Source organism: Haliotis cracherodii, unplaced genomic scaffold (genome assembly GCF_022045235.1).
Source record: "Haliotis cracherodii isolate W230 unplaced genomic scaffold, xgHalCrac1.p SCAF_11, whole genome shotgun sequence".
Taxonomy (NCBI): Eukaryota; Metazoa; Mollusca; class Gastropoda; order Lepetellida; family Haliotidae; genus Haliotis; species Haliotis cracherodii.
In genome coordinates, this window is record NW_027266266.1 from 20,121,185 (window position 1) to 20,140,715 (window position 19,531).

General features: G+C 41.1%; 1 protein-coding gene across 1 annotated transcript; it reads left to right on the forward strand.

The window, feature by feature from the left end:
* The first annotated feature begins 2,652 nt into the window (after positions 1–2,652).
* LOC139454924 (mucin-2-like) lies at positions 2,653–19,531 on the forward strand. The gene is made up of 2 exons (XM_071236523.1): positions 2,653–3,756; positions 19,484–19,531. The coding sequence occupies exons 1-2, from the start codon at positions 2,653–2,655 to the stop codon at positions 19,529–19,531; spliced, it is 1,152 nt and encodes a 383-aa protein (XP_071092624.1).

The window sequence follows — 19,531 nt, forward strand, 5'->3', positions numbered from 1 at the left end:
CTTGTGTGATAGATGAAGCCAACATTTATCAAGAAAATTATCTGCTTGTAAAACATGTGTGAGTGAGTGAGTGAGTGAGTGAGTATGGTTTTACGTCGCTTTTAGCAATATTCCAGCAATCGGGAATAAAACCCAGGTCTTCGGCATGACGAGCGCACGCTTTAACCACTAGGCTACCTAGTTCCAGAGAAGAAGTTGCTTAAAGCAATAGAGCCAAATTACCCCTATTTGGCCCGCCTCTCAGCCCCACCATTTGTACAATTTTGAATCCCCACTTCCTAGGGATGTTTCCAGTCAAATTTTGTAAATATCCAATAAGTGGTTCAGACAGACGGACGACAGACGCCACGGTATGGGTAATTTTCTTCATATGTGGATTTTCGACAGAGCAATTTCCATAATTCTTTGTGAGAATTCATAAGAACATTTTAAATCTGTTTTAATACATTTTATGCCGCTGGTAACACATTGTAAGGGCAGACAGGTACAATGACACAATCAGTTGGTCACACATTGTAAGATGGGCACAATGACACAATCAGCTGGCCACCAGTAAGGGCAGATAGGCACAATGACACAATCAGCTGGTCACACATTGTAAGGGTAGATGGGCACAATGACACAATCAGTTTGTCATACATTGTAAGATAGGCACAATGACAAAATCAGTTGGTCACACATTGTAAGGGTAGATGGGCACAATGACACAATCAGTTGGTCACACATTGTAAGGGTAGATGGGTACAATGACACAATCAGTTGGTCATACATTGTAAGATAGGCACAATGACACAATCAGCTGGCCACGCATTGTAAGATGGGCACAATGACACAATCAGCTGGCCACCAGTAAGGGCAGATAGGCACAATGACACAATCAGCTGGTCACACATTGTAAGGGTAGATGGGCACAATGACACAATCAGTTGGTCACATATTGTAAGATGGGCACAATGAAACAATCAGTTGGCCACGCATTGTAAGATGGGCACAATGACACAATGAGTTGGTCACATATTGTAAGATGGGCACAATGACACAATCAGCTGGTCACACATTGTAAGATGGGCACAATGACACAATCAGTTGGCCACGCATTGTAAGATGGGCACAATGACACAATCAGCTGGTCACACATTGTAAGGGCAGATGGGCACAATGACACAATCAGCTGGTCACACATTCTAAGATAGGTACAATGACACAATCAGCTGCTCACACATTGTAAGATGGGCACAATGACACAATCAGCTGCTCACACATTGTAAGATGGGCACAATGACACAATCAGCTGGTCACACATTGTAAGATGGGCACAATGACACAATCAGCTAGTCACACATTATTAGGGCAGATGGGCACAATGACACAATCAGCTGGTCACATATTGTAAGATGGGCACAATGACACAATCAGCTGGTCACACATTGTAAGATGGGCACAATGACACAATCAGCTGCTCACACATTGTAAGATGGGCACAATGACACAATCAGCTGGTCACACATTGTAAGATGGGCACAATGACACAATCAGCTGGTCACATATTGTAAGATGGGCACAATGACACAATCAGCTAGTCACACATTATTAGGGCAGATGGGCACAATGACACAATCAGCTGGTCACACATTGTAAGATGGGCACAATGACACAATCAGCTGGTCACACATTGTAAGATGGGCACAATGACACAATCAGCTGCTCACACATTGTAAGATGTGCACAATGACACAATCAGCTGGTCACACATTATTAGGGCAGATGGGTACAATGACACAATCAGCTGCTCACACATTGTAAGATGGGTACAATGACACAATCAGCTGCTCACACATTGTAAGATGGGCACAATGACACAATCAGCTGCTCACACATTGTAAGATGGGCACAATGACACAATCAGCTGCTCACACATTGTAAGATGGGCACAACGACACAATCAGCTGCTCACACATTGTAAGATGGGCACAACGACACAATCAGCTGCTCACACATTGTAAGATGGGCACAATGACACAATCAGCTGCTCACACATTATTAGGGCAGATGGGCACAATGACACAATCAGCTGCTCACACATTGTAAGATGGGCACAATGACACAATCAGCTGGTCACACATTGTAAGATGGGCACAATGACACAATCCGCTGCTCACACATTGTAAGATGGGCACAATGACACAATCAGCTGGTCACACATTGTAAGATGGGCACAATGACACAATCAGCTGCTCACACATTGTAAGATGGGCACAATGACACAATCAGCTGCTCACACATTGTAAGATGGGCACAATGACACAATCAGCTGCTCACACATTGTAAGATGGGCACAATGACACAATCAGCTGCTCACACATTGTAAGATGGGCACAATGACACAATCAGCTGCTCACACATTGTAAGGGTCCTCGGTTCATACACAGTTGAAGTAACCAGGAACCTGTTCTGTCTCGGAGCGGCAGTTAGCACACGTTGCTAACTTCTGTTGAGTGCCCATTACAGCCATCAAACTTACTGACACTCAACCTTCTGATATACATCACTTCATTAGAGTAAGCCATTATCCCAAGAGGAGGCCTTGTCTCAGGAACTCGACATGGCAGGGTGTTTATCGTGCAATAACAGATATTATCAGTGTATTCCATAATGACATCTTCTACCTCAAACAACAACACATCCACACCTACACCCACTTCCATACCCACACCCACTTCCACACCTGCATCAACTTCCACACCTACATCCACTTCCACACCTACATCCACTTCCACACCTACATCCACTTCCACACCTACATCCACTTCCAAACTCACAACCACTTCCACACCTACATCCATTTCCACACCTACATCCACTTCCACACCTACATCCACTTCCAAACTCACTTCCACTTCCACACCTACATCCATTTCCACACCTACATCCACTTCCACACCTGCATCCACTTCCAAACTCACTTCCACTTCCACACCTACATCCATTTCCACACCTACATTCACTTCCACACCTACATCCACTTCCACACCTACATCCACTTCCAAACTCACTTCCACTTCCACACCTACATCCATTTTCACGCCTACATCCACATCCACACGTACATCCACTTCCACCGCCTCTTCCACACGTACATCCACTTCCACACCTACATCCACTTCCACACCCTCTTCCACACCTACATCCACACCTACATCCACTTCCACACATACATCCACTTCCACAGGTACATCCACTTCCACACCTACATCCACTTCCACACCCTCTTCCACACCTACATCCACTTCCACACCTACATCCACTTCCACACGTACATCCACTTCCACACGTACATCCACTTCCACACCTACATCCACACCTACATCCACTTCCACACCCTCTTCCACACGTACATCAACTTCCACACTCACACCTACTTCCACCCCGACATCCACTTCCACAGTCACACCCACTTCCACACTCACATCCACTTCCACAGTCACACCCACTTCCACACTCACATCCACTTCCACACTCACACCCACTTCCACACTCACATCCACTTCCACACTCACACCCACTTCCACAGTCACATCCACTTCCACAGTCACATCCACTTCCACAGTCACATCCACTTCCACAGTCACAACCACTTCCACACATACATCCACTTCCACACTCACATCCACTTCCACACTCACATCCACTTCCACACTCACATCCACACCCACTTCCACATTCACACCCACTTCCACACTCACATCCACTTCCACAGTCACAACCACTTCCACACATACATCCACTTCCACACTCACATCCACTTCCACACTCACACCCACTTCCACACTCACACCCACTTCCACACTCACACCCACTTCCACACTCACACCCACACTCACTTCCACACTCACACCCACTTCCACACTCACACCCACTTCCACACTCACACTCACACCCACTTCCACACTCACACTCACTTCCACACTCACACTCACTTCCACACTCACAGCCACTTCCACACTCACACTCACTTCCACACTCACATCCACTTCCACACTCACACTCACACCCACTTCCACACTCACACCCACTTCCACACTCACACTCACTTCCACACTCACACCCACTTCCACACTCACACTCACTTCCACACTCACATCCACTTCCACACTCACACTCACATCCACTTCCACACTCACACCCACTTCCACACTCACACTCACTTCCACACTCACACCCACACCCACACTCACACCCACTTCCACACTCACACCCACTTCCACACTCACACCCACACTCACACCCACTTCCACACTCACACCCACTTCCACACTCACACTCACACCCACTTCCACACTCACACCCACTTCCACACTCACACCCACTTCCACACTCACACCCACACTCACATCCACTTCCACACTCACACCCACTTCCACACTCACACTCACATCCACTTCCACACTCACACTCACTTCCACACTCACACTCACACCCACTTCCACACTCACACCCACTTCCACACTCACACTCACACCCACTTCCACACTCACACCCACTTCCACATCTACACCCATACAAACATCTACATCTGGACCCACATCTACTTCCACATCCACACCCAAACCCCACATCTACATGCACTCCTCATCCCCGCCCCCATCACCCACTGTCCTCACCCCCCTCATAACCCAGCTAACACCTCACATCTGAGGCAATGCACGCATATGATGATACACCATCATCAAAGAGATGCACTCACTGACAAGTTAAGCCAAATCATTGGGTTTTCAAAGACATGTTTCACTTTTATCTTTATCATCTAGATCAAATGAACCAAGGCAATATTATAGTTTTTCCTTAAGCTTTCGCCAAAATCATATGATTCGGATTATTAATCAAATATTTCCAGATTGATGTAAACAATATAATCTGATTTTTAAAAATCAGTAACCAACTTCAAATAGTTCAAATTTCCTCAAAATGCAATAAAACAATTTGACCTAGATAGACCTTGCTAATGCTAATGCAAAAACAGCCATGCACTGGAAGAATTACATTAACTTTTTGCAAAATCTTAAATTACTTTTATCTTTGTCTTCAGAAAAAATCTTTCAATTTACTATTTCAGATATCCATTTTTTTCAGAAACCTAAAACCATTTTTTTCAAAATCAATTTGCATTTTTCTTTTTTATTTCTATTTCATCTGATACAAGTATTTTACTGTTCATATCAAAACCAGATGAACTCGTGAAAAAATACATTAAATTAAGCATATAAATTGATTTAAACATGTTACCAGGCTTGATGCTGGCCGATGATATTGACCGACACACGTCACGTGACGAACTGAGTCAAGATAATATTTAGTCCCTTGGTTTCACCGGTAGCCATTATTTAAACTGCCACAGCATAAAGGAGAGTTGCTATGTGCAAGGGGCACAAGTTACCCTAAAGAAATGTGTTAACAAAATGGCATTTGTTGAACTTCATTGCCGCAAGACACGCTTTCAATAATCACCTAAGCTACAACCATACTCTTGGCACAAACCTGAATGGTGCTCTCTTAAAGGGTCTGGCTACTGCAGGGAGCCTTCTGTTTCATCAAGCCTACAAGAGTTGTCTCCCCTGCTGCTAATAATTTTGTTTTACTTGTATTTTGTTTTTTTATAGAAAAGGTTGAAAAGTTAAACTGACGTAAAAAGAATTCTCCATTCTTCACATACCAGGTAAAAATACATAAAGGAAGACATTTATTCTAAAATAAAAACTAACAGAACAGATTGTTGTGAACATATTTTGCCACATTTTTTAACATATTTTGGATGTATTGTTTAGGTTTAATGGATGTGAAATATCTGCCAAGTGATGCTGCATACAGTGACAATCACTCACTCACTTTGATTAATGACGTTAAAGGCTATTTTATAGATAAACATGGAAAGGTTGAAATGCACATAGAAAATGTTATGTGAATTTCAATATTCTATTTCTGAATTCTGAAGAATCAGTTAGCGGTGACAGATATAGAGTATTTTACATATTTAGCGCCTTGGACCAGTTAGCGCCCCTGACCAACTCGTACACCAGTCTGTAAGTACAATCGTTAAGTACAATCGTTGTAATCGTTATAAGGCCCATACTTTGACCAGTAATTTTACAAGGCAGTCCATATTTTCTTGCAGATTTTTTACAAAAAACTCTGCAGTGTAGAAGTTCCAACTACCTAGTAACTATTTTATCAAAAATCAAAAAAGTTTCAGTTTCAGTGATGTTAGAGTGAGTGAATTTGGTTTAACGCTGCTTTGAACAGCATTCCAGTTATATCACGGCGTGTCAGCTTGATGTTGGAGGAAAGCCCGAAATGATGCAGGTCTAAGATGTTTACCACTTTGGTTAAACCCACAAGCATGGTATGGTGCTGACAAACCCAGTAACATAACCCTGGATGAACCAGGATTTAAACACACGATTATAGGTTTATGGTGTTCCCAAGAACACAACTCTGCACTGCAACAGTGACATTTAAAATAAGATTGCTCACTAATGTAACTCACCACGTATAGTGTTTATATCCACCTCCGATTTGTTGTCTTTCTAATTGAATGATTACTGTTCAACGCTGCCTCAGCAATTCTGCAGCTATTCATGGCAAGTGTCAACTTTCTAAGAGCCTGGGGCACTTATTACTGTGAAGCAGGTACATGATGGTAAGTACCATCTGCACAGTATAAACAAACATTCATTTCTGTCAAAGAGTGAGTGAGTGATTGAGTGAGTGAGTGAGTAGGGTTTTACGCCGCTTTTAGCAATATTCCAGCAATATCACGGTGGGGGACACCAGAAATGGGCTTCACACATTGTACCCATGTCGGGAATCGAACCCGGGTCTTCGGCGTGACGAGTGAACGCTTTAACCACTAGGCTACCCGACCGCCCTTTCTGTCAAAGAAAAATACTCAATTACCCAATTAGACGTCTGTGGTGAAGGAGCGTTCAGGGATTTATCTAGACCTACTCAGAGACTGAATTTTGACCCCAATTCTGCAGCAAATGACAGTAAAAATTCCCACATTGACTTACAATTTTCCCAATTTCTCAGATTTTATGAAAATAAGAATATAAAAAAAATCCAATTTTGAAAAATATCATGATTTTTCCCAATTTGCCTGACAAGGGCAGTTAGTTTGGAATTGTGGGTATGTCCCTGAGAGTGGTTTTATCCTGCAGTTAGCAATGTAGTGATTGTACAGCTATTGGTGCTGGGTCTCGGGATACACAATCAAACACAAGTCATTCAGACTGTCATTATATATAATTTACACAACATTGTCTTCAGTCTTTCATACATTATTTACACAATATTGTCATTTAGATTGTCATTATACATATTACACAATACTGTCATTTAGTCCGTCATTATAATTAATTAACACAAAATTGTCATTTAGTCTGCTATTATATGATTTACACAATATTGTTGTTTAGTCAAATATAAATATTTTACACATATTGTCATTTACTCTGTCATAATAAAAAAAAATGACAATACTGTCAGAATATTATCAATATAGGTAAACATTAATAACATCAAATAAAGGCCTTAACTGCCACCTGTAGCATGTTATAACATTGTTTGAATTAAAGTATCTATTTGATATTTCTAATATGACAAGGCATGTCTGACTGTCTGTGCATGCTCACTTTCGTTTTCATCATATTGATATGACATTATTGAGTGAGTGAGTGAGTTTGCTTTTACGCCGCTTTTAACAGTAATACAGTTATATCGCGGCGTGTCAACTGAATGTGGGAGGAAAGCCCGAAGTGATGCAGGCCTCAGACGTTTACCACTTCGGTGAAACAAGCACAGGTATGGTGCCGACAAACCTAGAAACATATTCGGGGCAAACCGGGATTCGAACCCACAAACATAGGTATTTGCCGAGCCCAAGACGACTGGGCCACCCGTGCCCCCTTGACCCCTTTAGAACAGACAAGGCGTCATAATGACCAAGCGTGTCTGACTGTCAGTCTGTCTGTCTGTGCATGCTCACATACGTTTTCATCATATTGATACTACATTATTGATTATGATTTACTCAAATAGCAACATTTCATCTTCCAATTATTTTGTCCTATGACATTCCCCTTGTGTACTTCAATGTATAACATATATCATAAATTTCCATTCTGATTAAAAGACATGAATAATTTATAAAATCAAACTTCACAAGCCAAACACTACTGGACCCAGAAATAACACAGCAGACAGAACAATGCACCATAACAAAAATTAAATTGTCTTTTCCTTCAACTGATGTTATCTTTTAAGATTTGAATACACAGTGACAAAGAAGAGTCATTTGAAATTATTTTCATACCAAACTCATAAAATGCTGAGATTTTTTGTCATGAATAAACCATTACTATACCAATATGTACTTTAAAAAATCATATCTCCAAGGACAAGGCACCTCCAGACATCGGGATAATGCTGATAAAAAATAACATCATACAATCTGCACTCAAACAAATCTATAATATACAGTGTATATATGAGTTCCTATAATCTGGCATTGTTTCTCTCCTTGGGTTACGGCTGCTGAAACGTGCAATGATACGAAGTGCATATCTTGGAACCTACAATCAACAACAATTTTCTATATTGGAGTGGACATGAAATGCTGAGACAGTGTTTTGACTGTTACATGTGTCAGAAGGAATGAATGGGGTAGCCGATAAAATGTCTTGTTTTTCTTCAAAGCAAGCCAGGAAGATTTAAAAACAGATGACCATGTATGATGCAATATTCATGAGCCACACGTACCAGGTCTATACAGTGATTTAAACAGAGAGAAGTGAATCAATGACAGATAAAGTATACCTCGGTGCTTAGCTACCTTCATACGACAATACTGGGGATGAATGTTAACTTTTTCAGTGAAACTTCAGCCCGTAATCCCTGCCTAATTTTTTTTTAAATCATAACACATGCCTAGAATTACTAAAGATATCATATACATAGGGTTAGGGTTAGGGTTAGGGTTAACGCCACACTCAGTAATACTCCAGCTATATGATGGCAGTCTGTAAATAATCGAGTCTGGACCAGACAATCCAGTGATTAATATCATGAGCATCGATCCACGCAATTGGGATCGATGACAAGCATCAACCAAGTCAGCGAGTCTGACCACCCGATCCCGTTAGTTGCCTTTAACGACAAGCATAGTCACCTTTTACGGAAAGCATGGGTTGCTGAAGACCTATTCTGTCCCGGAATCTTCACGGGTAGGTTAAGGTTAGGGTTAGGGTTAGGGTTAAGGTGAGGTGAGGTGAGGTGAGGTGAGGTGAGGTGAGGTGAGGTGAGATGGGGTTTAACATCGCGTCCAAGATTATTGCACTTATATAGCGACGTGCATGTACGTGTGTGTGTTTGTGTGGCTGCTTGTACTGATCCGGACTGATGCCGATTTATAGTGCTAGCTCACTGAGATACCATGCCGCAGTTTAACATGAATACCCCACTCAGACACAGTATACTGACTCTGAGCCGACCAGTCCTTGTTTTAGCCCCTTAATGCCGAGCACCAGACAGGGTAACAGCAAGTACCATCTTTTAACGTCTTTTGGTAAGACGCGGCCGGGGATTGAACCCCGGACCTTCCGGAGGCGGTCTTAGGGTTAGGGTCAGGGTTAGGGTTAGGGTCAGGGTTAGGGTTAGGTGGCTGTTACCCAGGAAAGATTTGAAGCAGGGGTTACGGGTGGAAACCTTTCCAACTTTTCAAAGTTCATTATTATTCCATATTCAGCAAACATTTTCAATTCCCGGTCGGAAGTTGTAAAAATAAAAATAACATTTCATATTTGTTTCTGTTTTTCAAAAAGTTTTCTGAATATTGTTCAGTGTGCGCCATGTTGGTTTAGCCAAGCTTGTCAGTCTTGTAGTTTACATACTGTGCATTTTGGGAGATCAATTCTCAAGTTTGCAATCCATGCAACAGAAAAATATAGTGTTTTTTAAAGATTTTATTGTTATTTCAACCTTACATGGTTGGCAGATTTGTAAACCATGTTGTGTGAAGCATCAAACTATGCATGGGTCAATGAGGTTTCTTCTTCTTGGCTCCTGGATCAATGTGAGAGCTTGCATTAAATTTTTGAAATATTTTAAAAAAGGCTATTTTATTCTATTTTATTGAAGTTGTTATTTAAGTACATCAAATGCTCTGCTACAAAAAAAAAATAACAAAGAATCTCCATTTTTGAGCCAAAGTGGTCCCTTAGACATATAGTCCCTGAAATATAGTCATGTAAATGAAAATAATTCGACAAAGGAAAGTTCAAGTTTTCCTACTTACAAGTGCTTCTCCTGGAGCTGAACTTAAAGCTTCTAGAGATGGTCAGTTCGTTGTGTTGTCTGACGCCGCACTCAGCAATATTCCTGCTATATGACGGCGGTTTGTACATAATCGAGTCTGGACCAGACAATCCAGTGATTGACATCATGAGCATCGATCCACGCAGTTGAGATACGATGACATGCATCAACCAAGTCAGCGAGCCTGACCACCCAATCCCGTTAGTCGCCTCTTACGATAAGCATAGTCGCCTTCTACGACAAGCATGGGTTGCTGAAGGCCCATTCTGACCCGGATTTTCACGGGTCTTCTTGAGATGACCAGAGTATGATAATGTCATGGGGAGGGATGTTTTATTAAAAATATATGTTCTAGCATCTGTACGACAGACTTGAGGTCCTCTGGACCAACAACCTGGCTCCACTACTGGTTCAAGAAGCAGGCTCAGTTCTTTTAATCACCAAATGTGATAAAATTGTTTACAATATCTGGTTATACGTTTGCAAGTGTAGCATTGTTGATTTACAAACGTAAATAATATTGGAGACATGTCTATACCCCAAAAGTTTGTGTTTGGAGATAAAAATTACAACGATTGACGATCAGCTGATGTTAAGTTTGGCAAGAGCCTCTTTACTTCACAAAAAACATAATCCCCTATTTGCTTTGCCTGGATACTGCAATGGATGCTATGTTTGATGTTGTCCAATCAAATCTGCCCTCAACTGTCTACTCAGTTCTACGCTCTGCCTACTGAGGTACCCGTTCCACGAAAGTGATGTTACCACTAAGACTATTATGTTTACCTCCCATATTTTAACATACATTTATGACAGTCTTAGAGGTAAGTTGTTTTTGTGAAACTGGACCCTCTGTACTGATCCACAGACACAGAAACAGACACATGCATGCACCCAGGCATGTTTGTTGTATTGATACAACAAACATGTATCGTGTATGGAATTGTCACATGAAACCTCACGATGTATCGTTTCACCCCTACTTTCCAGAAGTTATTTAAAGAAAGCGCATAGATAATACTGCAATATCTTGACATGTTGGATAAGAAACATATCGTGTATGGAATTGTCACATGAAAACACACGAAGCACCGCTGCATCGATGTATCGTTTCACCCCTACTTTCCAAAAGTTTTTTTAAAGAAAGCGCATAGATAATACTGCAATACCTTGACATGTTGGATAAGAAACATACTTCAAATTTGGCTGACAATACAGAAATAGCTTTTCTTTGTCATCCATGTTTTACCACACACAAGGTAACATGCCACTTGATCTGTTCTTACAGGAAGGTTAAATGAAGACGATCAGAGTAGCCTCCCTTGAACAGTTTACAATCACTAACTGAAAACATTGCTGATATTTTCATAAGGATTTTAAAAAATCAAACGGAAATATTTTGTTAATTTGTAAAAAATAGACTTTTCATTGCATTTTCAAACTGTTATTGATAAGCACCATCATTACAATGTCAATAAATATTATGTATTTCTAGAGATCATTTTTTCAGAACTATTTTCTTTGAAATTCAATTTTGAAGAATCTTTTAAATATTTGTGCAGCAAATATTCAATACCACAGGAGGTAATCGCTGTCCTGCAAAACCAGATGTTGATAGGTAGCAACTGCCATTTTCTCGCTGGATGGTAAAAACTGTGATAACACCCGACCACATGAAGCATGGTTTTGGAAAGTTTTTGGCTCTTTTTTTACTTAATAATTTGAAATAAATCTAATTAATATCATGCACCAGAGGGCTTCCGGGCCATAATCATTATAGTATTTACATACAACACTTAATAACATGTCCATTAGTTCTTACTTTACTTTTGGTGTCATCTGGCACATAGCGACGAGTATAAAAATTGATACTCTTCAAAATAAAAACATTTCATATTGGCACAATTTTTGTTAATTTCAGCTTTATTAGGCCATATTAGGTTTGCATCAATGAATATATATAGAAACTATTCATACTTTATTGTTGAAATAACTCGCACATTTAAAGTTGCCATTGTAAACACACACACCTTCCAACCCAACCCCTACACAGAATGGGTGAGTGAGTTAGGTTAAACATCGCTTTTAACAGTATTCCAGTTATATCACAGCGTGTTAGCTTAATGTGGGAGGAAAGCCCAAAGTGATGCAGGTCTCAGACGTTTACCACTTCGGTGAAACCCACGAGCACGGGTATGGTGCTGACAAACCTAGAAACATAATCGGGGCGAACTGGGATTCGAACCCACAATCATAGGTTTCTGGCGTGCCTAAGAGACGCACTCTGCACAGCGAATCACGGCGCCTTAGACAACCGGGCCACCCATGCCCCCCCTACACAGAATGGCCCTACAGCTTGTTGTGACGGTCACGGAACAGCACTCATTACTGCATTGTCACTAATAATAAAGCTGGCTGATTGACAAAGACATCTGATCACAATTACAGAATGAGAAAGGAAGCATGCATGTTTGATTGGAGTACATATATGACATTATTTCATCATGAAACATGGCAACACACATCGCGATGTAATTATATATTTATAAATATTTTCTTATTATCCAGTATTAAATTTACCGGATATAACATACAATCACCATATTATTAATTGCTAGCAACTATTCCATGACATTAATGGTGTAAGAGAGATATTATCTGTGTAATAATTGTAATAATTGTTCCGTCCTGGTTGACACAGCAATTATTTTGCTATAGGATATATTTTATGACGGAGATGGCACCACTCGTGGGAGATAGCCAACTCTTAAACTTTTAATAAATGACTCAGACAGATGCTAGGGATCTATAGTGAGTGAGTGAGTTGGGTTTAACGCTGCTTTTAACAGTATTCCAGTAATATCACGGCGTGTCAGCTTAATGTGGGAGGAAAGCCCGAAGTGAAGCAGGTCTCAGATGTTTACCACTTCGGTGAAATGCTGCTGATGCTGCATAATCGGGGTGAACCGGGATTCGAACCCACAATCATAGGTTCCTGGTGTGCCCAAGGGAGGCAACTCTGCACAGCAAAACGCGGCGCCTTAGACGACTGGGCCACCCATGCCCCCGCTATGGATCTATACCCGTAACACTACAGTATATTATGGAAGCCTTTTAGGGAAATTTGTATTGATATTTTTCTTGAAAATTTAAGACATTTTAAGATATTAACTTGAAATTTCAACATATTATCTTGAAATTTCGGGATACCAACTCAAAAACTTCAAGATAATGAGCGAAATGTGAATACATTTATATAGTGCACATGTTTTGTGAGTTTATTACACTGGTTATGGCAAATTGTGAACATGTAGTCGTGAGTCTTGAAATTCAGCATCTTGAAACTTCAACATAGTGTAGTATAGGAAAAAACAAAAAAAGGAAATGGCGCTAAAAGGTTTCTGTGGTACATCTATTTACTGGCAGTCTACAACAATTACGCTTTAACAAAAACTTCTCCTCCTTGGCAGCATGCATTGACCCTGTGGCCATTCTGGGATACAATTGGTCCCCTGTGGCCATTCTGGGATACAATTGGTCCCCTGTGGCCATTCTGGGATACAATTGGTCCCCTGTGGATAGTCCGGGATACAATTGGTCCCCTGTGGATAGTCTGGGATACAATTGGTCCCCTGTGGCCATTCTGGGATACAATTGGTCCCCTGTGGCCATTCTGGGATACAATTGGTTCCCTGTGGCCATTCTGGGATACAATTGGTTCCATGTGGCCATTCTGGGATACAATTGGTCCCCTGTGGGGATTCCAGGATACAATTGGTCCCCTGTGGCCATTATGGGATACAATTGGTCCCCTGTGGCCATTCTGGGATACAATTGGTCTCCTGTGGGGATTCTGGGATACAATTGGACCCCTGTGGCCATTCCGGGATACAATTGGTCCCCTGTGGCCATTCTGGGATACAATTGGTTCCCTGTGGCCATTCTGGGATACAATTGGTCCCCTGTGGGGATTCCAGGATACAATTGGTCCCCTGTGGCCATTCTGGGATACAATTGGTCCCCTGTGGCCATTCTGGGATACAATTGGTCTCCTGTGGGGATTCTGGGATACAATTGGTCCCCTGTGGGGATTCCAGGATACAATTGGTCCCCTGTGGCCATTCTGGGATACAATTGGTCCCTTGTGGCCATTCTGGGATACAATTTGGTTTTCCTGTGGCCATTCTGGGATACAATTGGTCCCCTGTGGGGATTCCGGGATACAACTGGTCCCCTGTGGCCATTCTGGGATACAATTGGTACCCTGTGGCCATTCTGGGATAAAATTGGTCTCCTGTGGGGATTCTGGGATACAATTGGTCTCCTGTGGGGATTCTGGGATACAATTGGACCCCTGTCGGGATTCCGGGATACAATTGGTCCCCTGTTGGGGATTCCGGGATACAACTGGTCCCCCGTGGCCATTCTGGGATACAATTAGTCCCCTGTGGCCATTCTGGGATACAACTGGCCCCCTGTGGCCATTCCAGGACACAACTGGCCCCCTGTGGCCAATCTGGGACACAACTGGCCCCCTGTAGCCATTCTGGGACACAACTGGCCCCCTGCAACCCATGCTGGTTGAAGAGAGGACTTAATTAATCTGGTGGCAAGACTCAGTGATTTGGTTGCATGCATGTTGTACCTCAACCGTCGTGGATCGTTGCTCATTATTGTCATTATTGCTTAATTATTTACAGGCCGCTGGAATATTGCTAAGTGCAGTGTAAACAACAAACAAACAAAGCATCCATAGGATAAAGCAGTCAGTCAACCTTGAACTTGTAGTTTAATGGGTGAGTGAGTGGGTTGGGCTTAACGCCGATTTTTCACAGTATTCCAGTTATATCACAGCGTGTCAGCTTCATGTATGAGGAAAGCCCAAAGAGATGCAGGTCTTAGATGTTTACCACTTTGGCGAAACCCACGAGCACGGGCATGGTGCTGACAAAACTCAACACATAATCGGGGTGAACCAGGATTTGAACACACAATCATCGGTTTGGGTGTGCCCAAGGGATGCAACTCTGCACAGAGAATTATGGCACCTTAGACAACAGGGCCACCTGTGCTTGGTTTAATTGGTATGTTTGTTTGTTGTTTAATGCAGCACTCAACAATATTCCAGTTATATGATGGCAGTCTAAATAATCAAGTCTGGACCAGACAATCCAGTGAGTGACATCATGAGCATCGATCCATGCAATTGGGATTGATGACATGCATCAATCAAGTCAACGAGCCTGACCACCTGATCCCATTAGTTGGCTCTTATGACTTTAATTGGTATGACACATGGGGTATTACTAATTGGAGGCACACACACAAGAATCAGCTATGATTAGAGTCATAAAAACAACCACTGACACATGACTTTGTTTATACACCTGCAAAAAGTTGAGGTCTCCCAGTATCAAGGGTAATATTTTCGACAACAGGCAACAAATCTGTTATGATTTTTTTCTAACAAAACACATTTGTCCATCACTTTTGATGGCAACACTTAAGTAGAAAAATGTGTAACTGATATTTTACAGATCAAAGGCCTTAATAACAGATAAAAACAAAAGTATGTACAATTCTCAGTAAAAGATTATGTTTGAAATAATATATGATGTTAACTAAGAGCTAGGTTGCACCTGATTTATTATCTGCTATATGATCGAGCTAATAGATCCATCTAAAGAGAGAGCAGTATTTCATTTATCGTGTTGCATAATGTTATGATACCAGACAGCAATGTGATTACTCCTTGTATAGTTATACAAATACTGTAAATCTCATTATGCATATATCATTGATGTAGACTGAGTCTTGTAAACATAATTATGCCAATGAGATGGCATTTATAGGCTTTGAAGAATAAGTAATAACATTATGATTGTAATTATGATGTGTTAGCATTCTCCATAATGTAATCATAATATTTGCAAAATGTTTTTTTCATCTAAAATATGTACAGAGGCATTTTGCACCATGTGTACTAATTGTCTGGAATATTATTTGACTTTAACTTGTTTAATTTCTGTGACTGAAGCTGCACTGACTGTTTTGCACCATTCTGATACAACAGATGCTCCCTTGAGTATTTGTTTTTACTGCGAGTGAGTGACCTGCGATGGTCAGAGAGTTTGAAAAGTGCAGAAATTCAACTGTTGAGATGTGTTACATGGCCAAGATCCACTCTTCAGGTACAGAAAACATGAATATGAGCTAATATTAAGATTGATGGGCATTTCAGGTCTGATTTTACTTACATTTAGTCTGAAAGGATATCACTATGAGCATTTGAAAATAACTTTTGCTTCTGTAGCGGCCATAAAATCTCCGAGTCCCGTGATGGGATTTGAACCACGGACCTTCTGATCCGAGGTCGGACGCCTTAATTGTCTACATGACCAAAGAGGTTAACCCCGTAAGCAAGCTGACAAGGTAAGGATGTCATCTGTGGGATGACTCCACGCCCTGCTACACTTCCTAACCAAATATCAGTTCCTCTACAAAACAAAGAGCATCAAACCATAATTGACCTGTAGAGGCTGGCTGATGGAAAGATCAGTTTGTTGAAACAGATTGACTCATTCTTGTGATTCACCTGCAAAAAGGATATCAACTTATGAACAGTATTGGGATATGAATCATATTGCACCATAGTATCGGAATAAATATTGTATTGCGACCCCACCATATCATTACACCTCAGATTGTTTGTGAGAAATATACACAGATAATGTACAGGTAGAGAACCGATTCTGTTTCAAGCGACACAAGCAAAATGACAAATGCTCAAGTAAGCCTGACATTGATCTGGACAGAGGCATCCTTAGTCTGTGCTGTGACAAGCAGCAGTTCAAATTGATAATTGTCAGCAGTTAATCGGATAATCTCCATTTGTATTTTTATGTTTTTTTATTCATGGACGAAATACAGAGAATATCTTATACCTGTAGGTTGTTCTTTAGATTTTTAATACAGTATGACAGTACCAATAAAATTTTATTCGGTGATGCCATTGTTTATATTCCAGTTGTAAACGTGAGTGCCACAGATCTGTATGGCTGAATTTGACTACGGTTGTTGGTTGGTTGGTTTGTTGTTTAACACCGCACTCAGCAATATTCCAGCTATATGACGGCTGTCTGTAAATAATCGAGTCTGGACCAGACAATCCAGTGATTAATATCATGAGCATCAATCCACGCAATTGGGATCGATGACATGTATCAACCTAGTCAGCGAGCCTGACCACCCAATCCCGTTAGTCGCCTTTTACAACAAGCATAGTTGCCCTTTACGGCAAGCATGGGTTGCTGAAGACCTATTCTACCCCGGAATCTTCACGGGTCAATTTGACTACGGTGTTAAACAACGAACAAACAAGACAACAACATCACTGTAATTTCATTAACAAAAACAATTATGATTAATGCTGTTATGAGCTGATTTCCAGATGCAAAGGTGAATACAGAAGTCAGTTCCTACAGAACTAAAGTGTGAAATGATTAAATGACAACACAAAATGAGTAATTACCACATTATATTGTGGGTAATATATTATAAGTAGGTACTGGCAATACCAGTGGGTAAACATGTTTTAGCAGCAATAACAATATGCCCCATATTAAATGTCAGTGTACTCATGAATGTCCAGAATTTATCACAGGTGAATGTGCATTTTCTTCTTTTATTTATAAAAACAAGTACCCGTTACCTAAATGGGCTTCCACCCAGGGTAGCAGAAAGCCCATGAGACATTTATCACACCTTATCATTACATCTTAATTTTGTTTTATACAACATAACATACTTCTCACTCACACATTCACTCTCGTAATACAAATATATATACTGCATTTATCATACAAAACTGGCTCCCAGAGAAGCTTCGCGGAGATCAAGCAAATTGCATCACAATGCTTGGTAGACCATAGTGACGTCATTGGTTGCCATGACGTCACAATCAAATGACATCACTTATGGCTCTGTTACTGAAGCTGTTAGCAGTACTTTTTACGCTTAAGACACTGCTTATTACTCCAAAACTGAAAAAGTTGGAAGAATGGTGTTGGATGATAAATAAAAGCTCACCCTCGTGTCTTTTGATATCAAATACATCAACACTCTTTGATATATTTGATATCAAGAGACACGAGGGTGAGATTCTCTATATATCAAGGATGCACAAACTATTAAAGCTTATATATCATATTGCAATGCAGGAAAGGACATGGTCTCAAACATTAAAGTCATAAGTATAAAAATAAAAAATAAAAAATATAAGCTGCTCCTCATTTTAGAAAAATTTATGATACAGCATCACAGCTCCATAGAATTTCTGTTGATTACCTGTCTTGAAAGCAATATCCTTTTCCATGTTGTATAATGAAAAAGCTTCCTTTTATAAACATGGAAATAAAGTTTTGTATTTTTGAATACAGGTGAATGTATAGACAAAGCATGTGCTTCGTTCTTGAATGCTAGGAAAGGGAAGCTGGCAGAGAACGTGGTTTTTTTAAGATAGCTCTCCTGTCTGCACTGGCCAAGTAGATAAGATGCAAGTCAGATCATAGAAAGTCTGGAATTGCCCTCATCTCTAAGGCACAGCAGCCTTCTACAAACTGTTACCAAACTTCTCGAGGTGAGGTGAGGTGAGGTGAGGTGAGGTGAGGTGAAATTGGGTTTAACATCGCGTCCAAGATTATTGCACTTATATAGCGACGTGCAAGTATGTGTGTGTGTTTGTGTGGCTGCTTGTACTAGTCCGGACTGATGCCGATTTACAGTGCTAGCTCACTGAGATACCATGCCACAGTTTAACATGAATACACCACTCAGACACACAGTATACTGACTCCGAGCCGACCAGTCCTTGTTTTAGTCCCTTAATGCCGAGCGCCAGACAGGGTAACAACAAGTACCATCTTTTAACGTCTTTTGGTATGACGTGGCCGGGAATCAAACCCCGGACCTTCCGCTCTCCGGGCTGACGCTCTACCACTAGACCACGGAGGGGGTCCAAAACTTCTTGAATGATGTAGTCTGCCTCAGAGGTGAATCAATGACTGTAAATAAATTCCTCACAGCAATTGCTCATTTGTGGAGCTCTTTATACCAGGAGGGTTACGAAGGTGGCAAGCGCTTGGAAGCGTGCAACCACAACTAA